General features: G+C 49.5%; 1 protein-coding gene across 2 annotated transcripts in view; it reads left to right on the plus strand.

The window, feature by feature from the left end:
* DDR2 (discoidin domain receptor tyrosine kinase 2) overlaps positions 1–22,136 on the plus strand; it is a 150,133-nt gene that overhangs the window by 113,826 nt on the left and 14,171 nt on the right. For both annotated transcript variants that reach the window (XM_045027695.1, XM_045027694.1), the window contains 4 exons: positions 675–898; positions 7,332–7,459; positions 14,358–14,549; positions 15,526–15,760. In XM_045027695.1, the coding sequence (XP_044883630.1) occupies positions 675–898; positions 7,332–7,459; positions 14,358–14,549; positions 15,526–15,760 (779 nt within the window). The remainder of the gene's footprint in view (positions 1–674; positions 899–7,331; positions 7,460–14,357; positions 14,550–15,525; positions 15,761–22,136) is intronic.

Raw genomic sequence — 22,136 nt, forward strand, 5'->3', positions numbered from 1 at the left:
TATTTAATAATAATACATAGTTCATAGCTTTCCATCTGGAGACCTCAAAGCATTTTACCAAGCAGTTCAGTATCATTCATTATCTTCATTTTACACTTGAGGAAACTGAGGCACAGAGTAAGGCAGTGACTCTACCAAGATCACCCAGCAGCAGAGCCAGGCATAGAACATGTTTCCTGTATCACAGTGTCCTGTCTGCTAGCCCACACTGCCTCTTTTCAGATTAGTCAGGACTAGAGGAGGAACTTCCCAGGGATTTAACCAGGCTGTGGGAATGGGCAGCATGATGTCAGACTGAAATTTAATATTGACAAATGCAAAGTCAGTCGCATGGGAAGGAACAATTAGAACTGCTCCAGCTGTGGCTTTGAAGAGTTTGATGATGCTTTCTGAGCTGGGAGCACAAGCTCTGGATGAAGATGCTAGTGGCTTCCCCTCTCTCCCCTTGTGTCACCTGTGGCACCAATCATAACCGGGCCTGGAAACTTGGAGTGAAGTTTCAGGGAGCTGAGAAGATTGTACAGGTCTCAGACCCCTTTAAGCTCCCGCAAAGCCTGGTCTGTTCTCCCCTGGCATCTGGGAAAGCAGATGGCCTAGGGCATTTTCTGTGTGACTTGGGCTCCAGGAGAAAAGTGCTGAGCAGATGAGCTGTTCTCATGCTCTTTTCTTCCCAGGCTGCAGTGGAGTCGTCAAACCTGCCCAGCCAAGTGGCCCCGAGGGAGTCCCCCATTATGCAGAAGCTGACATTGTGAATCTGCAGGGGGTGACAGGCAGCAACACCTACTCTGTGCCTGCCATCACTATGGACCTGCTCTCGGGTAAGGATGTGGCTGTGGAAGAGTTCCCTAGGAAACTGCTAACCTTCAAGGAGAAGCTTGGAGAAGGCCAGTTTGGGGAGGTGAGTGTCTTATCATGAGCTCTTACATTCTCTCCAGATCCTGTCTGCTTCCTTGTGCTGTTGTTAGGATGGACCAGAGTCCCACTGGAACACTGCCAATGACAACAGTGTTCTTAAACCACCAGAGAAAAATACACCCTGGTGCTGAAGGAGATGAAGGGATCTCTCGTGAGTCACCTGCTGTATCAGCTAGCCTGCAGCAGAACCACTTTCGGGTGCAGTGAGGTTGTTTCTTGAAAGCTAAGCTGGATGAGCCTTGGTCGGTACCTGGGATGGGAGATCTCCAGGGCCCAGCTACATACTGCAGGAAGTGATGTGTTGTTATTCAGAAGGTGGTATTGGTCCCTGTAAGTCAGTGCTGAACAAATGCCCATGACTGTAAAATGTGCTTCCCAATCATTTCCTAGGTGCAGGATAAAGGGGTGTCATCTTTGCCTTCTAATTATATCCCCAAAGTTCATTGTTTGTACCATGAGTCCTGATAACCCCTGTAGCTTGCTCTCCAGTGTGCTGCCTTCCTGCTGACTTCACATCCCTCCCCTCCGCCCAAGGTGGTATGTCAATGACTCCCCATTGCATTAACCTACAATCCTTAACTTACATGTGGACCCACAGAGAGAGGTGAATAAACATCTTTGTCTGTCAGAAAACTGTTAACTCTTCATACCTTACACTGAGAGACTAAAGAAGTGTAATCTAGTAGTTTATCCAAGACAAAGTGAGACAGTGACATGATCAGACTATAAGTACTGAGATGGGGAAGAGATTTCTGACAGCAGACAGCACTTCAGTTAACTAATGAGAACCCATGGTTCGAAGCAGAAGTTAGACAAATTCAAGGAAGAAATAATACACATTGTAACAGTGAAAGGAATTAACCACTGGAACAATTTACCAAGACTTGTGGTGGATTCTCCCCCTGCCCAGAGGCTGGGAGTTGGGAGGTACCCCTGACCGCGGGGCTAGGAGCTGGGGGCAGGGTCCCCCATGGCCTGCACCGACTGGGAACTGTGGGTCCCCCCCCACCTGCTTGGGCTGGGATCTGCGGGGTCCGTGCTGGTGGTGGCAACAGGGGAACTCCGGGGATCCCCCACTGCCTGCAGGGGCTGGAGAGGTCTGGGAGCTAGAGAGGTCCAGGGGGTCCCCCCCACCCTGCAGGACTGGGAGCTGGGTTGGGTCCCCTGCTGCTGCAGCGGCTGGACTGCTAACAGGTCCCAATGTCACAGAGGTCATGGAAAGTCACAGAATCCGTGACTTCCACAACTTCCATAACATACTCCTAGCCTTAATTATAGACCACCAAATCAAGAAGAGGAAGTGGATGAGTCATTTTACAAGCAGGTAACAAGATTAGCTAACACACATAAGCTAGTATGGGGATTTCAACTTCCCTGATATCTGTTGTAAGACTATTGTAGCAAAACATAGTACGTCCTGCAAATTCTTACTGTGCGTAGGGGACAGCTTTATGATTCAGAAAGTTGAAGAAACAACTAGGGGTCGTCCATTTTGGATCTGGTTTTGATGAACAGGGATGAATGAATTGCAAACATGAAAGTGGTTGGGAAGTTGGGAGGCAGTGATCACGATCTGATAGAATTCAAGATCCTATGGAAAGGAGGACATGAGAAAACGAGGACACTGGACTTCAAAAAAGTGGATTTCAGCTGACTCAGAGAAAAAGACCAATTAGGAAGAAAAAGAGTTGAAGGGGGCTGGCAGTTCTTAAAAGATGTAATACTAGCGGCTCAAGATCAATCTATTCTGACGTAGAGGAAAGATAAGAGCCACAGGAAGCCAATGTGACTGCACAAGGAGTTTTTCAGCTGTCTAAAAACCAAAAGGGAAACACACGAGATATGGCAGGAGGGGCACGTCACCAAGGATGTATACATGGGAATAACACGAGCATGTAGGGACAAAATCAAGAAAGCCAAGGTGAAGAATGGGTTACAGCTGGCAAAAAAATGTTAGAGACAACAGGAAGAGGTTCTTCAAATATGTCAGACAAAAAGAAAGATCAGGGACAGTGTTGGTCCGCTGCTCAATGGAGAACTTGAGCTGATAAAAGAAGATGATAGGAAGGCAGAGCTGCTTAATGCCTAATTTGTTTCAGTTGTTTCTCAAAAAATAATGTAACTGGATGACTAGCAAAGTTACCATAGACAATAAAGGGGAAGGGATGCAGATCAAGATAAGTAAAGAACACGTCAGAGATCTTCTTACCAATTTGAATTCATTCACATGAGCAGAGCCAGATGCTAATAACCCGAGGGGGAATTAGTTGAAGTCTCTGAGCCACTGGCAATAATATTTACAAACTCCTGGATGACAAGAGAGGTCCTGGGAGACTGGAGAAGGCCTAACGTAGTGCCAATCTTTAAAAAGGGGAAACAAGACATGCCAGGGAACTAGAAACCAGTCAGCCTGACCTTGGTCCCTGGGAAACTACTAGAGCAATGTATGAAACATTCAATTTGCAAATACCTAGAGGATGAAGGGGTGATCACTAGCAGCCAGCAGGATTTACCAAGAACAAATCATGCCAAACCAGCTTGATGTCCTTCTTTGACAGGGTAACTAATTTAGTGGATGGGGGAATGCGGTGGACATAATATACCTGGACTTTAGCAAGGCTTTTGACACAGTCCCATGTGACATTTTGATAGGTAAGCTGGAGAAATGCAGGTTCGACAGAACTACTATTAAATGGATACATAATTGGTTAAACAACTTCAAACAAAGAGTAACTATCAATGGAATGATGTCGGATTGGAGGGACGTCTCAAGTGGGGTTCCCCAGGGATTGGTTCTGGACCCAGTGTTGTTTAACATCTTTATTAATGACCTGGATATAGGAATAGAGAGCATCCTGATCAAATTTGCAGATGACACAAAGCTGGGCAGGGGGGGGAGTTGCCAATACTTTGGAGGATAGAGCTAAAATTCAGAGGGATCTTGGTAAATTGGAGAACTGGGCTGTGGACAACAAAATGAAATTCAACAAAGACAAATGTAAGGTGCTACATTTAAGGAAGAAAAATCAAATGCACAAATGCAGAATGGAGGAAAACTGGCTTGGCAGCAGCACTGCTGAGAAGGTTCTGGGAGTAGTGGTGGAACATGACCTCAACATGAGTCAGCAGTGTGAAGCTGTTGCAAAAAAATCAAATGCAATTATAGGTTGCATTAACAAAGACATAACATGCAAATCATGGGAGGTGATGGTACCGCTCTACTCGATGCTGTTTAGTCCTCAGCTGGAGTACGGTGTCCAATTTTGATCACCAATATATAGAAAAGATGTAGAGCAACTGGAAAGGATCCAGAGGCAAGCAACAAAGATGATCAAAGGGATGGGGAATGCAAGCCATATGAGCAAAGACTGGAGGATCTGGCTATGTTTAGTTTGGAAAAGAGGAGATTAAGGGGGGACATGACAGTAGTTTTCAGATACTTGAAAGTCTGTCATAAAGATGGAGAAAAGTTGTTCTCTTGCCACCGAGGGCAGGACAAGAGGCAATGGGAACAAATTACAGCACAGCAGATTTAGATTAAATCTCAGGAAAAACTTCCTATCTATAAGAGCAGCAGGACAATGGAACAGACTGCCTAGGGAGGTTGTGGAAGCTCCTTCACTGGAAGTTTTCAAAAGGAGGCCGGGCAGCCATCTGTCTTGGATTGTTTAGACCAGGGGTAGGCAACTTATGGCATGCGTGCCAAAGGCAGCACGCAAGATGATTTTCAGCAGCACTCACACTGCCTCGGTCTCTGCATTTTAATTTAATTTTAAATGAAGCTTCTTAAACATTTTTAAAACCTTATTTACTTTAAAAACAACAATATTTTAGTTATATATTATAGACTTATAGAAAGAGACCTTCTAAAAACGTTAAAATGTATTACTGGCATGCAAAAACCTTAAATTAGAGTGAATAAATGAAGACTCAGCACACCACTTCTGAAAGGTTGCTGACCCCTGGTTTAGACACAACAAATTCTGCATCGTGGCAGGGGGTTAAGAGATGATCCTTGCCGTCCCTTCTAATCCTATGATTCTAAGATCTATGAATCTATTACATTTTTTGCTCATATAAAATGTTGCATTTAATTCCACATTTTTTGTGAAATTATCTAATTATACTCAATAGCAATAGCATGAATATTCAATTTCAAATATAAAAATGTTTCTTTGGGAAAAAAACAAAACGATGAAGTGACATTCTAAATAGCTTCCTTTTCCATCAAAGCACTATTTTCCAGCTGCATTTGCCAAAAATTATTTTCTTCTCAGCTTCGGCCAAAGCATGATTTCCAGAGCAGATCAAAAAAGTTTCACTGGAACAGGTTTCTATTGGAAAATGCAGTTTTGTCAAAATCAAAATGTTTTGAGGGAATGTGTCAATTCTGATGAAATTTTTGAATGAAAAATTTCAAAATGATTCAAACTCAAAAGGAGGCATTTTGTTCAACTTCCTCGTTTCATTTCATTGCAACTTCCTTGTTCTGTTTCATTTTTTTATATTATCACAATGAAATGTTTCAATAAGGTTATTTAGATGTTTTAGAATATGTCAACATTTTGATTATTTGTCACACATTTTGGAATTTCCCAAGGGACAGAAATTCCATTTTCCAATGAGCTTTTAAGATTTGTCTGTGCTTCTGTCAACATCGGTAGTGGGGGCCTTGGGTGGGGCTTGTCCTGATCTGACACAGAGAAGCCCTGTGGTTGCTGAAGACTAGAAAATATCCCTTCAGACCCAGCCTGAGGTAGAGCTATTCCAGTGACCTCACTTGGAAGGCAGACTCGCATTCCTTTCACTTTATGCCTAGAGTAGCTATTCTAACAGTTATGACCATGTCTAATGTTGATGTTGCTCCTAAGCATGTGTGGGACACATTTAGGATGGGAATGAATCCCTCTTTGGGATTCCTGGGAACTGTGTGCTGCTTACATGTCCTGCAATGGGATTTGAGCCAAGTGACTCCACACACATCATCCTCTGTGCACTACTGGGCCTCTCCATATGGCCTCCCTTTGCAGGGGCGGCTCTATGTTTTTTGGCGCCCCAAGCATGGCAGTCAGGCGGCCTTTGGTGGGACACCTGCGGGCGGTCCACTGGCCATGCAAATTCGGCGGCGTTTCTGCAGGTGATATGCCGGTCCCGCACCTGCAGTCTTCCCGCAGGCATGCCGCCAAAGGCTGCCTGACTGCCGCCCTCACAGCGACCGGCAGGCCGCCCCCCGCAGCTTGCCGCCCCAGGCACGCGCTTGCTGCGCTGGTGCCTGGAGCCACCCCTGTCCCTTTGTAGTCTCTGCATTGCACAGCCCTAGAACAGGAGGACATCTGTGCCAATGCCAGAACAGAGCCCAGGAGATGGATTTTATTTCAAACGTGTTTAATTCATGTTGTGAAATCTGAGACAAACGTACTAGGCACGTGGTGTCTGTGCAACCATTTTGCTTCAGCAGAACAAAGCTATGTAGCAGTTTAATAGAGTTACTGACAGTCAATGCTATCTGAAAGTGTATAGCTCCCACAAGGCCTTGTCAAAACTAGCAAAAGAGTTCATTTTGTGCTCAGGAAACACAGAGATCACACACCTCATGTAAACTCAGCCTGGGCCCTTCAGTCAATCTGGGTTCTTTCCATTTCCAAATTATCATTAGTTCTTCAGACTAAATTATGGCTGTGGGGACAGCTGTGGAATCCCGTTGTTTTCAAGGAGGGTGATGTGGTTGTGACTGATTGGATCTGAGTAAACAGTTCTGTTGCTGATTCTGGCTCACTCAGCCTTGGTTGTGTTGGCACCGACAGGAGTGAAAGACAGTAAAGATTTATTTTGGTCATCAGACAGAATGTAACACTCTTGGGGAGCAGATCTGCAGAGAGAGGCGGCCCCGTTGTGTCACATCCAGTTTCCAGAAGAGGACTATGCTGCTGCCATATGTGGTGGTGCCTTGGCTTGGGTCTGCACCCACCATTTCTTACTCCACTTTACAATTTGTGGTTCATATTAGCTCCGTGGCTGCATTCTGAGGATCAAGTAGCAGCAGTGGTCGACTTGTCGGAAGGTTGTATGGCCTTTTCTTGCAGATGCAGCTGCTGTCATCCACTCTACCAGGTCCTTGTTTTTCTGGGCATAGGAGTGCCCGGGGTGAGTGCATAGGGGCTTGTAGTGTAATAAAACAAAATAAATCAGTAACTCTTTGCCAGGTATTATTATTGTTAGGACCTAGAGCTGGCAAAACAGCCATGGGAATTATTAGAACTGAAGATAACTGTGCTAACAGAATTTTTAAGGGTCTGATTTGGTTCCGGTTTGAGGGTAAGAATGAGTTGCTCTGATTTGACCCCCAAGGAAGTTCCAGGTTCAGGAAACAGAGAACCAGATGGCAAAGGTAAACACTACCCATTGCCCCCCTCTAGGTTCATCTCTGTGAAGTGGAGGGGATGGAAAAGTTCATGGACAAAGATTTTGCTTTGGACGTCAGCTCCAACCAACCTGTCCTGGTGGCTGTGAAAATGCTGCGAGCAGATGCCAACAAGAATGCCAGGTATTGGGGTTATGTGGAGTTTGACGACTCAGTATGTACCATGAGCTTGAGCCTCACTCAGAAAAATACACACAGGCCCTGGGTAACAGGAGACTAAGTCCCATTTTCAAAAGCAACTCAAGTCTCCTGTGTTCCCTAGACCCTTTTGAAATCTCATCCTTACACGGTTTAGCAAGGGACACAATGGAGGCAGCAAGGGCTTTGCTCTGAGTGTTCCCCTTGCATGGCACAGGGCATTCTGGTGATGCCAAAGACTTACGGTGTATGGAACGATATTTCTTTTTTAAAACTCTAGGGAATTCCATTCGAAAGCAGCATTAGGAGAATTCACTGAGGAGTCAGGAGATGCTGGAGATGGGGTTGCATGTGGCCCCCTTGTGGGTGGGTGCAACTGTGTAGCCTTTCATTACATGGTTATGAGGAGTCCTGTGGCACCTTAAAGACTAACAGATTTATTTGGGCATCAGCTTTTATGGGTAAAAAACCCACTTCTTCAGATGCATAGAGTGAAAATTACATATTCTTCTTCGAGTGATTGCTCCTATGCATTCCATGTAGGTGTGCGCGCCGTGCGTGCACGGCTTCTCCGGAACATTTTTACCCTAGCAACTCCGGCGGGCCGGCTGGCGCCCCCTGGAGTGGCGCCGCCATAGCGCAGGATATATACCCCAGCCGGCCCGTCCGCTCCTCAGTTCCTTCTTCCCGCCCGTGACGGCAGTAGGAACAGTGGAGTGCTCCCTTACCTCCACAGCCCTAGCGTTCTCCATAGTTTTACTGTATATAGTTGTTAGTAATTAGTTAAGTTTCTTGTTCTAGTTGTATATATAGTTGTATAGTATAGTAGTTAGGGAATTAGAGGGGTTAGCCCTCTTCTTCCGCCCCGGTGCGGGCTTATGCCCGGAGCACCGGGATTCAAGCCCTGCGCGGCTTGCCAGCGGCCCATGCCGGTGAGTGACCCGCACGACTCCTGCCTCCGCTGCCTCGGAGAGTCGCACAGATCAGATAAGTGCCCGATTTGCGTGGCCTTCAAGCCTCGTACGAGGAAAGAGCGGGACTCTCGACTGAAACAACTGCTCATGGAGTCTGCTCTCCAACCTCCAGCGCCAGCTCCATCGGCGCCGAAGCCCGCCTCCGTGAGCAGCGCACCGGCAGCACCGAGCCGCTCCGGTGCCGACGCCTCTCGGCACCTGGCACCGAAGACCCGGCACCGCTCTCTCTCTCCGGGGAAGAAGCACAAGGTGCCGAAGACGGGCTCTGCGAAGAAGCAGCAGAAGCCGTTAGCCCAGCCGCCTCCGACTCAAACGGTACAGGCTGAGGCAGTGCACAAGAAGTGCACCGGGCCATCGACTCCGGCGCCGCAAGGGCCGTCGAGTCCGGCACCGCCCAGCTCCCCGGTAAATACCGAGGAAGAGCTGAGGCTCCCGTCCACGCCGGAGGCGTTCGCGATGGCGAGAGAGCTGATCGACCTCACGGCTGATACGGGCCATCAGCTACCGGCACCGCCGGTGCGGACACTCAGATCGATCGGGAAACCGCTGATGATGCGCCCTCCTTCCCTGGGCGGCCGAGGCGATCGGGGCCCCACGATCCGGTCTCGATCCCGGTCTCGCTCAAGGCGACGGTCGCCGACACACCGGGCCCGATCCATGAGACGGTCAACGTCGAGACGCCGCTCCCCGTCTCGGCGCCGGTCGCAGTCCCGGCACCGCTCTCAATCGCGGTACCGGTCGCACTCCCGGCGACGCTCCAGGTCCCGGTCGCCGAGTCACCGGCACCGCAGTAGGTCCGGTTCCAGGCATCGCGTGCGACACCGAGACTCACGCAGCCGCTCAAGGCGCCGCCGCTCTCGCTCCAGATCTGGCTCCCGGCACCGCCGGTCGAGCTCCCGGCACCGCCGGTCGAGCTCCCGACGCCTGGTTCTCGCCCAGATGATGGGCCCACCCTTCGAGCCCCTGGCTACGTGCTCTCTGCTCCATCTCACCTGGAAGACGGCCTTCCTCGTGGCAATCACATCCGCCAGACGAGTCTCGGAACTCCGCGCCCTGACGGCGGGTCCCCCGTATACCGTCTTCCACGGGGACAAAGTGCAGCTTCGACCGCACCCGGCCTTCCTCCCCAAGGTGGTGTCGGCCTTCCATCTCAACCAAGAGATCTTCCTACCGGTCTTCTTTCCGAAGCCGCACGCCTCACCTCGTGAGCAGCAGCTCCACACTCTGGACGTCCGCAGGGCCCTCGCTTTTTACATCAGCTGCACAAAGCCCTTCCGGCGTTCCGCCCAGCTCTTTGTGGCAATTGCCGACCGCATGAAAGGCGAGCCGGTCTCCTCGCAGCGGATTTCATCCTGGGTAACGTCCTGCATACGAACGTGCTACGAGCTTGCTCTCGTCCCCCCGTGCCGACTCACCGCACACTCGATGAGGGTGCACGCCTCGTCGGCCGCCTTCCTGGCCCATGTCCCCATCCAGGACATCTGTAGAGCGGCCACCTGGTCTTCGGTCCACACCTTCGCTTCCCACTACGCGTTGGTGCAGCAGTCTCGAGACGACGCAGCCTTCGGCTCCGCGGTATTACACTCCGCCACGTCTCTTTCCGACCCCACCGCCTAGGTAAGGCTTGGGAATCACCTACATGGAATGCATAGGAGCAATCACTCGAAGAAGAAAAGACGGTTACTCACCGTAGTAACTGTTGTTCTTCGAGATGTGTTGCTCCTATCCATTCCAGACCCGCCCTCCTTCCCCACTGTCGGAATAGCCGGCAAGAAGGAACTGAGGAGCGGACGGGCCGGCTGGGGTATATATCCTGCGCTATGGCGGCGCCACTCCAGGGGGCGCCAGCCGGCCCGCCGGAGTTGCTAGGGTAAAAATGTTCCGGAGAAGCCGTGCACGCGCGGCGCGCACACCTACATGGAATGGATAGGAGCAACACATCTCGAAGAACACCAGTTACTACGGTGAGTAACCGTCTTTTACAGGCATAAATATACTGACACATGAGGAGAAGTGAGTTACCATACAAGTGGAGAACCAGTGTTGACAAGGCCAATTCAGTCAGGGTAGATGTGATCCACTCCCAATAATTGAGGAGGAAATGTCAATACCAAGAGACGGAAAATTGCTTTTGTAGTGAGCCAGCCACTCCCAGTCCCTGTTCAAGCCCAAATTAAATTTGCAACTGAATTGTAGCTCTGCAGTTTCTCTTTGAAGTCTGTTCCTGAAGTTTTTTTGTTGAAGGATTGCTACTTTTAAATCTGTTATTGAATGTCCAGAGAGATTGAAGTGTTCTCCTACTGGCTTTTGTATGTTACCATTCCTGATGTCTGATTTGTGTCCATTTATTCTTTTGCGTAGAGACTGTCCAGTTTGTCCAGTGTACATGGCAGAGGGGCATTGCTGGTACATGATGGCATATATTACATGTGTCAGTATATTTATACCTGAATCTGTAATTTTCACTCCATGCATCTGAAGAAGTGGGGTTTTTTTACCCATGAAAGCTTATGCGGCATGCCCAAATAAATCTGTTAGTCTCTAAGGTGTCGTTTTTTTGGAGACAGACTAACATGGCTCCCCTCTGATGCTCATCACCATGTAATCAAGTATCAATCATTCCTGTTACATCTGCTCCTGGGTCAGTGCCTCACCTGCCTATCCACACCCAGCTCCTGACTCTGGTCCCCCATCTCTGCTGTTCCCTAGCTGCCCATGGTTTGACATTTGCAGGTTTGATTTTTAAAACACTACACATGTTCAGTCCACCCCACTGGGCTTCTGCTAAGAGCCCTGCCATCCTCAGCAATAGGCTCTGCTCTCAGTGCCAAGAAGCGTGGTCTGGTCAGGTTAGGCCAAGCTCCAAGGAGTTCACAAGCCCCCCAGCCATGGGGGAGGGGGGCTGAGTGGCTCATGGTATCCTTGGCCATGTGTCTGTGAGGGCATCTCTGAGTGGCTTGCAATGCCCTCTGCCACCCGAAGGAGGTCTAATTCACTACAGCAAGTCCTGTATTTTGCATTTTAAAATGGTATTGGGTTGAAAGTATGCACCAAAGAGGGACCATTCAACTGCATGGGAAAGAGAGGAACTTTTAAAATATTAACTTTTATTATTATTATTTATCTGACTGGTATGCGGTTGACACCACTGCCTTCTACTTTGGAATCAGGACTGCTCAGTTTGCAATCAAACCTATGTCAGAGGCCTTATACAGCAACTGGAGAGTCTCCTTTAGCTCAAGTGGTAGGGGGCTATGCATTTAGAGCAGATGGACCTGATTGCTGTCCCCATTGTGCCATGAAATCCCAAGTAGTCATGGGCTTCAACCAAGGCCAGCTCCAGGGGTTTTGCCGCCCCAAGCAGCCCGCCACCCCCCCAAAAGCCGCGATCGCAATCTGCGGCAATTCACTGGGAGGTCCTTCACTCTGAGTGGGAGCAAGGGACCCTCCGCCGAATTGCCTCCGAATACCTGGATGTGCCACCCCTCTCCAGAGTGGCCGCCCCACGCACCTGCTTGCTAAGCTGGTGCCTAGAGCCGGCCCTGGTTTCAACACAGGGAAAGCCAAGTAGTTCTAGGCAGCCACAGGTGTCTGTTACAAGTAACAGACTAAAATCTGGGGTCATGCAATGTGAGGTCCCTGCTGCATGCATACGTGTCCTACCTAGACCAAAACTCTGTGAAGCTGAACTTAGGGTTGAGAACATGGATCAGCAATTAAAAGGAAAACACAAGAATGTTGTAGTTAATAAAATCAAGAAACTTTTTAAAAAAGAAGTCTAGGAAATTTGCAGGAAACTTCAAAAGCTCCCAAACACTTGGAAGTCTGGAAATGTCCAGTTAAGATACCAACATAACCTTAACTCTGCCCCTTAGTGAGGCTAACCTCTCTTCTTCCCATCTTTGTCCCGTTCATTCCTAGGGCCCGGAAAGGTTTTCTGCCCCAGGCACTTCCATTGTGCAATGAGTTATTTTGGATCACAAGGGCGCTCAGGGCACATATACACAGCAGCTGGAGGTGAAATTCCCAGCTCAGATAGACAGCTACATGCTAGCGTGTTAGTAGCAGTGTTGCCATGGCAGCATGGATGGTAGCTCAAGCTAGCTTCCCGAGTACGAGGCTAGATTGAGGATGGGATCGCACTTGAGGGGCTAGCTCAAGCACTGCCTGTGCTGCTGTGGCCACATGGCTATCTCTTAGTGTGTGAGCTTGAGCAGAGCTAGCATGTGTCCACCTCCCGGAGATGGAGATTACAACTCTCAGCGTAGCTGTACCCTAACTCTCTGCAGCAGACCTTCCAGCAGTCCCAGATTTCACAGGACTGTCCCACTGTGACCCTCCAGCCCAGCTGAAGCAGCAATTGTCCCACAGGTCTAGCTGGGCTTGGCTCCCCGCCTCATTGAGGGGCCAGGACACATAAGAGTGGCATGGCGACCCTGCATGCCAGGAACCAGGTCACAATGCCTCTCATAGGGAGGTGAACCTAACCAGCCCTGCAGGAGAGAAGCCACCACAGTGGGGTAAGAGGGAGGCAGGCTTGCTCTCAGCCCTCAGGGAGCAGCACCTGTTCCACTTCAGCTCCTGCAAATGTTGGGAGGTATGCTGGCTGGCTTCCTAGTGCTTGGCTCATGGAACTGATGGGTTAGGCTGCGATTCTTTCATGGAGGTCCCAGAAGTCACAGATTCTGTGATGTTCTAGGACCTCCATGACTTCCACAGCAGCTGGTGCGGCTGACTTCAGGGCCACTCAGGCAGCTGGCTCCGGGGACTGCTGGAACAGTGGCCGGTGTGGCTGGCTCTGGGGAGTGCCTGAGCAGCGGTCTTGGGGGTGCCCTGGGGACTGCCCAAGCAGCAGTGGTCCCGGGGTGGCTGGAGCATCGGCCCCAGGGACGCCCAGAGGCCTTCCAGAGAGTGGTCCCTGGGAGCAGCTGCTGCGGGGTTGTCAACCCTAGCACTGGAGCAGGCCCCCCACATCAGGGGCCCACTGGAGCAGCAGGGCCCCAGAAGTAGAGATTTAGTCACGGGTATTTTGGGTAAGTCATGGACAGATCACCAGCCGTGAATTTTTATTTATTGCCCGTGACCTGTCCATTACTTTTACCAAAGTACTCATGACTCAATCTAAGCCTTACTGATGGGACCCACGCAGGAACCTGTCTAGCGGCACCTATGGAGGGGCTGTGGAGGTCAAAGCATTCTCCTTTGTCCAATGGGCAGCCAAACCTTATAGAGCTTCCTTTGTGTTGCAGAGCAGCCGCCTGAAGGGGTGGGGTTGGGGATGAATGGCCAGGTGATCTTCCAGGCCCATGTGATCCTAAGAGAGCAGCCATGGCCTAAGGGGTTTCCCGGGTGTAAACCCCAGGGAGTGAGGCAGGAACAGGGAACAGAGTGCTTGTTAGTGAGACTCCAGGATGGTCCACAAGAGACACCTGCCTGAGAGAGCTTCCTTTTGGTGTCAGAGCCATGATGCCTTAGCTGAGGTTTCTGGGAAGAGCAAGTTGCCTGTGTGCCATTTCTTACCACCTCTGACGTGGGCCATGAGAACGTTCTGTGAATAACCAACTTGCATGGGAAGGTCCCTGAGCATGCACCATCGATTGCTGCTCCAGATGGACCTGCCAGGCCCTGAAGCCTGATGCCATGTGGCAAAGGCTAGCAATATCTTCCCATTAACATCTGTCATGAGTATTAGTGTACTTTGCTGTGAAAATTGCTCTCTGTGGTACTTTCCTCTGTTGTACATTGTACCATTAACTCCAGTACCCTGCATGTTTTGGCTCTGTCCATCTGTTCCTTTGGGTCCGTGTCTCTCTGTCTGTGTGTCTCTGGGTCTATCCATGTATGCCCACATGTGTCGTATACCTGTCTCTGTGGGCCCACATATGTCTGTGTGGTTTTGTTTCTGAAAGGAATGACTTTCTGAAGGAGATTAAGATCATGTCACGGCTCAAGGACCCCAATATCATCCGGCTGCTGGCAGTGTGCATCACTGACGACCCTCTCTGCATGATTACTGAGTACATGGAGAATGGCGACCTCAACCAGTTCCTATCCCGCCACGAGCCCCAGCTCCCCCCTGCCAGCAATGGACCCATTGTCAGGTAGCCCTTCTGATCCAGCATGGAACTCCTCACCTATACAGGGCTCTACCACTCTCACAGCATGGTGGGGCAGAAGGGCAAGAGCGTGTGGGACTTCGTGGGGGATGCAGAAAGGGGAGGATATGACTGGGTAGGGGCAGGGAGAGCAGATGTGATGGGTGGAGGAGAGCAGGTGGGGGAGGGGTCACGAGAGCAGGTGTGGCTGGGTGGGAGTGAGGTCGTGAGAACGGGAGCGCCTGAGTGAGAAGTAATGGTGTTGCTAGATAGGTGTTGGGGCAGAGTAGGTGTAGCTGGGTGGGCAGAAAGGGAGGACAGGTGGGCTGAGCGGGGTGAAGAGAGCAAGTGTGATCAGATGGGGGCAGTGAGAGGAGGTTGGGGAGAGGGTGTGTCTGGGTGGAGGTAAGGAGAGCAGGGGGCGGGATGGGGCAGAGTGGGGGGTGGCTGGGTGGGGGTAGGGAGAGCGAGTGTGATCAGATGGAGGTGGTGAAAGCACAAGCAGGAGGAAATGCCTATTTCATTGTCATTTCTTGGGCTCCTCCTGCTGACTCCAGCATTTTGTGCCGTTGCCCTGTTTTGGGGATGTGCCAAACCTTTGGGTAGCTGGGGCATGGACATGCAGGAGGGCTGCCCAGTAGGAATCTGGCCAGGCCACTCTGCCATCCATGCCATGCTCATTTCTTACTGTCCTGCCAGTGACACACTGTCAGGGCAATCCTCCCCTGACTGGCCCTTCCACTGCAGTGCAGTATCTAGCCAGGGCCTGCTCCATGATACATCCAGCAATTACCATGGGAGCTTCTGCTGTAGGCTGTTGGTGTCCAGGTTGTTGCCCCAGGATTTGCATCGTACAAGGGCAGGCTGCTGTGAGTTGCTGAGGATGAGGTCCAACTGCTCCTGTTTAGGTGACATCACATCCCGGTGGTTCAAGGCCTGCTCAGCAGCCTCACCCCTCCTTTGGCCTTCCCTGTCTCCGCAGCTACACTGATCTGAAGTTCATGGCCACTCAGATTGCCTCTGGCATGAAGTACCTCTCCTCTCTGAATTTTGTGCATCGGGACCTGGCCACACGCAACTGCTTGGTGGGTAAGAACTACACCATCAAAATAGCAGACTTTGGCATGAGCAGGAACCTGTACAGTGGAGACTACTACCGAATCCAGGGGCGGGCCGTGCTCCCTATTCGCTGGATGTCCTGGGAGAGTATTTTATTGGTAAGTGGAGACTTTACAACTGCCAGGGGAACCAGTGAGAGAGATTGTGGGGACCTGGCCCCTTTCTGTAGCACTGCGTGATCATGGGGAATGGGTTTCAGTGCCCGTTGCCTGCTGCCATCTCCTGATTAATCAAGGGGCAGGATGGAATCGGGGGCTCTGTGTTTACATGCGTCGTCCAGGGCATTCGCTCAATTGCTGCTGTAATCTAGTGAAATCTGAGCAGTCCCGGCATGGGGAGGCATTGCAGTGTGGAGCAGAAAAGGGGAAGATGGAGTTGTGGCTGTGCCTATCCCATGAGCGTAGTTTCTTTTTACAGAAGGACTGGAGCATGTCTGGGTCCCTGTGTGAGAGATGTGCAGTATCTTTTCTTGGTGTGTGCTTAGATCTGAATGAGAGTGGTGCTGCTTTTCTGTAGATTTGTCAATAAGTGGGTGCAGCTAAAGGCCTAGCTTGATAATTACAGCAGTTAGATGGTACTTTACCTGTTTGGGCTGCCATGCGAGTGCTGCAGCTGGTTGCCTCCTGCGGCGCATTTTGCCTGTAGCAAGACTATCCCTGAGACAGGACCTTGTCAAGTGAGCTCATTACTTGAGGTCACCTCCCACTTAATCCCAGCCCTCCAGCTCCATGGCTCTGTGACAGCTACCTGGGAAGGGCAGAGACTATTCTATGTGGAGCCAATCAGATTTCCTCTCTAGTCACCCAGAAGCAATGGAAGATAATAGGCATCTACACCAGCCACAGCCTGTTGGAGGTATGAGAGTGCTGAGGGAAGGGGATCTGGGGTGCACTGCACTCTCTCCAGTCTCACTGGCCTCATGACCGCTTGGAGATTATCCCAAATTGGTGCATGTTAGAACAGCTCTTAGTGAGGGGCTAAAGTCCCATTTGCCTTCCACACACGGTTGTGCTGCACTGAGTGTGAGTCCAATGCTGCTGAGATTTTAGCCCGTGGACGGCAGATTCACTGGGTGACAGCAGTCTGCATTTGCATGGCTTTGTCTCTATACTGCGGCCTCATGTCTCATGGGGGGAGAGGGGGTGTCACATAGAAATGGACATCTTTATATGGGCACTGAGTGAGGAGGAAAAGGAGAATGCCCTGGGTCAATTGGCTGCACTTTGATAGCGTTATGCTGAGAGGGACCAGTGACTGCTTTGATTACAAACCCCTCTGAGCTGGGGCGTTACCGCAGCCTGCAGTTACCAGAAGTGTCAGGATGAGCTAATCAGAAGCCCCACTCCCCAAGACAACAGGGGGTTGTGAGCCCTTCCCCCACAGGAGTAGAGTGGACTGGTGTGGGTAGAGGCTTTTGCAAAGTATTGTTTTGGGTGTGGGAGGGAAGGCAGAACACACAGAAACTGAGAACAAATAAGGACAAAGAGAAAGGCAGGCAGAGGCAAAAACCAAAAAATCCAAGCATATAGCCGGTGAGCCCAATGTGACCTGCAAAAAGCTAGTGAGGGAGCTTTTGGGTCTGCTGTCTAAAGAGGCTTGGGCTGTCAGCTGGGAAACTGCTCCTCTTATTCTTGACTCCTTCTGTGCTCAGAGAAGCAGGACTTTGTGCGTTCCTTGTAAATAAACAAAAGTGCATCATAGAAAATTCCAGACTCCATGAATTTCTACTTCTCCAGGGCCCTGAACTCTGACTAGCCACAGAGGGTGAAACAGAGGGACATCACTGCCATCCACACCACAACACATGACAGGGCCCAGGCATGCATAACAAAGCTCCAGCCACCAGGCCACTTGCTCAGGGTAAAACTATCTAGTCAGTTTTGTGGCTGTGTTTTGGGAGATGGATGTTATCAGGGGTTGGATCAAGGGATTAGAATTGTTACTTGAATTTTAAATAAAGTTGTCAGTTCTGACTCACGGTCTCAGAGTAGAGGCAGCAGCAGCAGCTTTATAATTGATATTAAAACAGGACAAAACTAAATAGGTGAATCCAGGTGGACATGTGTTCCGAACAAGAGAACAGCAATGGGAACTGGGGTGCAGCAGTCCAGTACAGAGAGAGCAGACCGACCCCATCAGACAGTGACAGCAGCGATGGTATTTATTGCAAAACCACAGTCTGAAAACTGGGCAGCCACCACACTCTCGTGTCAGACAACCAGACCTGAAGCTTTAGCTGCCCATTCTCGAGTGATCCAAATCTCCCCTCAGCCTGTGTGATAAATGAAGTGGGGCGAGGGGGGCAGGGGAGCTCCCTTTGATGGACACCCAGCCAGTCAGTTAGCTGTAAAATCCCTCTTGTAGCTGTTCTCTGCTTGCTTTACCTGTAAAGGGTTAACAAGCCCACAAGTAAAAGAAAAGACCAAAAGAGCCAATGGGAGGGTTAGTAAAAGCAGCAAAGAGTCCTGTAGCACCTTATAGACTAACAGACGTATTGGAGCATGAGCTTTCGTTGGTGAATACCCACTTCGTCGGATGCATCCGACGAAGTGGGTATTCACCCACGAAAGCTCATGCTGCAATACATCTGTTAGTCTATAAGGTGCCACAGAACTCCTTGCTGCTTTTACAGATCCAGACTAACACGGCTACCCCTCTGATACTTGACACAATGGGAGGGTTAGAACTTTTAAATTTGGGAAGGAAACTTTCTCTTTGTCTGTTGTTCTCTGGGCTGCAGGGACATGGAGCAGCAATGCTATAAGCAGAAATGTAAGGTTTGAACCAGGTATGAAAAAGTATCTTCCATACCTAGAAGAAATAATTTGGATAGGGAATGTTTAGTTAGGTCTATTTCTTATTTTGGCTTGTGAATCTCCTTTGTGCTAACCCCAGATGCTTTTGTTTGCTTGTAACCTTCAAACTGAATCCCCACTCTGTCAGTCTGAGTGCAGAAAGTGGGGGCCTGCAAGAATTTTAAAAATTAATAGTTGCCATTCCAGGCTTGTATTAAACTCTCAAGGTTAGGGCTTCTCTCTGACCTTGGCTTGGTAAATCCTGCCACCACTCAAATGCAAAAAAACCACCCTTTGAACCCAGGAAGAAGCACTTGGGAATTCCTCCCTGTGAAGTACCCTTTCACCCCACCTCCGAGGAAGAGTTGCGAAAGACAAAGCTAATCTCCTTTGTTTTCTATCAGCTAATCAAACAACATGCACAAACCTCTGAGGACACCAAAAATCCAATCCTGTTCTTAAAAAAGGTAAATTTTATTAAAAACAAAAAGGGAAAAAATACTTCTGGAACTTAAGCTTTTTGCTAGATCTTAAAAGAAACAATTACAAAAATTAAGCACCCAAAATAGCTTTCTTGGGGGTTCAGCTTAGAGGATGAATTGTTGATCTGGTCCTTTGTACAGGAACTCCTCACTTAACGTTGTAGTTATGTTCCTGAAAAATGTGACTTTAAGCGAAACAATGTTAAGCGAATCCAATTTCCCCATAAGAATTAATGTAAATGAGGGGGTTAGATTCTAGGGAAATTTTTTTCACCAGACAAAAGACTATCTATCTATCTGTCTGTCTGTCTACACACACACACAGAGTATAAGTTTTAAACAAACAATTTAATACTGGTACACAGTGATGATGATTATGAAGCTTGGTTGAGATGGAGAAGTCAGAGGGTAGGATATTTCCCAGGGAATGCCTTACTGCTAAATGAACTAGCAATTGGCTGAGCCCTCAAGGGTTAACTCTCACAACACTCTACAAGGCAGCAGGAAAGGAGGGAGGGCAGACAGACACACACCCTGTGTGTGAGAGAAAAAATGCACATTTCCCCTTTAAGTAGCTGACCCCAGGCTTAAGTACACTGCCTTGTTAACTAAATCAGCTTGCTGAGACCTGAGACAGCAGCTACTGCCTAGAAGCTCCCTCCCTTTGTCGTGTGTCCCCCCTGCTCTATCGAAGATGGGGTAAGCGGGGTGCAGGACCAGGGGGGAGGGGGAGACACCCTGACATTAGCCCCCTTCTTCCCCCTTCCCCCTGTACAGCAAGCAGGAGTCTCTGGGAGCAGCTCCAAGGCAGAGGGCAGGAGCAGCACATGGCAGTGCGGGGAGGGACAGCTGCTGCACAGGGAACTTAGGGGAGTGGGGAGCTGATAGGGGGGCTGCTGGTCCACCCTGGTTCCAATCACCTACCAGCTAGCTGCAACGGGCTGCTCTTCCTGCAAGCAGCGGACAAAACAGGCAGCTGCCAAAGGACATTAGAAGGGAGCATTTCACAACTTTAAACGAACATGTTCCCTAATTGATCAGCAACTTAACATTGAAACAACGTTAACCGGGACGACTTTAAGTGAGGAGTTCCTCTACATTAAAACTGCTCCTATACCACGCTCGGATGCATATGTGGTTATGACGAATGGTTGGTCCAAGTCTGGGGCCCTCAGTACAGGGTCAGACGTAAGGGCCACCTTAAGCTGGTTAAAGGCTTTCTGACACTTCTCAGTCCACTGAACGGCATTTGACTGTTTTTTTGTGGTCAGGTCTGTCAATGGGGTGGCAATTTGGCTGTGGCGTAGTACAAATCATTGGTAATACCCGCCAAGCCCAAGAAGGATTGGACCTGCTTCTTTGACTTAGGCACAGGCCAATTTTTTATAGCATTTACCTTAGCCTGTAGGGGGTTGATAGTACCTTGACCCCCCTGGTGTCCAAGGTATGTTACCCTGTTTAGGCCTATTTGACACTTTTTGGCTGTAACAGTTAATCCTGCTTCCCTTATGTGCTGGAAGACAGCTTGGAGGTGCTCCAGGTGTTCTGCCCATGAATCTGAGACTATAGCCACATCGTTGAGGTAGGCGACTGCAAATTTCCCAAATCCAGCCAGAAGGTTATCTACCAATCTCTGGAAGGTGGCGGGTGCATTTCACAGTCCGAAAGGGAGCACATTAAATTAATGTAACCCTACATGGGTGATGAAGGCTGACCTTTCCTTGGCTGGGTCATCTAGCGGCACTTGCCAGTACCCCTTAGTTAAGTGGAGATGAACTGGGCATGTCTCAGTTTCTCCAACAGCTTGTCTGTGCATGGCATTGGATAGTTTTCGAGCTACAGCATTTAGCTTACGGTAGTCTACACAAAAGAAGATTTCCCCATCTGGTTTGGGAACCAGAACCAATGGAGAGGGCCAGGCACTCTCAGAGGGGCAGATTACACCCATCAGTAACACCTCCTTGATCTCCCTTTCTCTTGTGGTTTTGGCTTGAGGAGCCATCCAGTAAGGTTTGGCTCTAATTAAGTGAGCATCACCTGTGTCAATGGAGTGGTATACCCATTTTGTCCATCCTGGGGTGACTGAAAACATTGGTGTGAAGCTGGTGCACAGCTCCCGGATTTGCTGTCGCTGCTTACGCCCAAGGGTCATGGAAAGGCTAACCTCTTCCACGCCACCTTTACTTTTTCCGTCATAGTAGACTCCTTCAGGCCACTCGGCGTCATCTCTCTCCTGGGCTGTAAACTGGAAAACCTTGAATAAAAGGAATAAAAGGGCTTTAGAGAATTATTTTAGGTTTTAGGGTAGGGTCTGGGAATGCTATGCGTTAATTAACAGCTCCCAGGCGCTCTCGGACCATAAATGGCCCCTCCCCTGACACTTCCATCTTATTGGCCTAGAGCGCTTTCAGGACCATGACATGGTCACCTACTCCGAAGGAACGTTCTCTGGCATGTTTATCACACCAGGCCTTTTGCTCTTGCTGATCATCCTGTAGATTTTCTCGAGCAAGGGCTAGAGAGTCTTTGAGGGTGTTTTGCAGGTTGGTTATAAAGTCCAAAATGTTAGTTCCTGGAGAAGATGTAACCCCCTCCCCTTGCTGCTTCTCCAACTGTAATGGCCCCTTAACTTTGTGGCTATAAATGAGTTCAAAGGGTGAAAATCCCAAACTGGGATATGGTACATTCCTGTAGGCAAAGAGCAACTGCTGCAAAACTAGGTCCCAATCATTGGAGTGTTCATTCACAAATTTACATATCATGACCCCCAAAATCCCATTAAACTTTTCCACTAGGCCATTTGTTTGATGGTGGTAAGGGGTGGCAACCAAGTGGTTCACCCCATGAGCTTCCCAGAGACATTTCATGGTCCCTGCCAGGAAGTTAGTTCCCGAATCTGTAAGGATCTCGGAGGGTCAACCTACCCTGGCAAAAATGTCTGTCAATGCCTGGCTCACGCTTTTAGTCCTGGTGTTGCTTAGAGCTACTGCTTCCATGAAAGTCAGTATGTACAGCTTTCCTCTGGGTGTCTTCTTAGGAAAAGGACCCAGAATATCCACAGCTACACACTGAAATGGAACCTCAATGATCGGGAGTGGCTGGAGAGGGGCCTTGATCTGATCTTGGGGCTTTGCCATCCTCTGGCACACCTCACAAGACCGGACATAGGTAGAAACGTCCTTGCCCATTCCCTCCCA

This window comes from Mauremys mutica, chromosome 8, assembly GCF_020497125.1.
Source record: "Mauremys mutica isolate MM-2020 ecotype Southern chromosome 8, ASM2049712v1, whole genome shotgun sequence".
Lineage (NCBI taxonomy): Eukaryota > Metazoa > Chordata > Testudines > Geoemydidae > Mauremys > Mauremys mutica.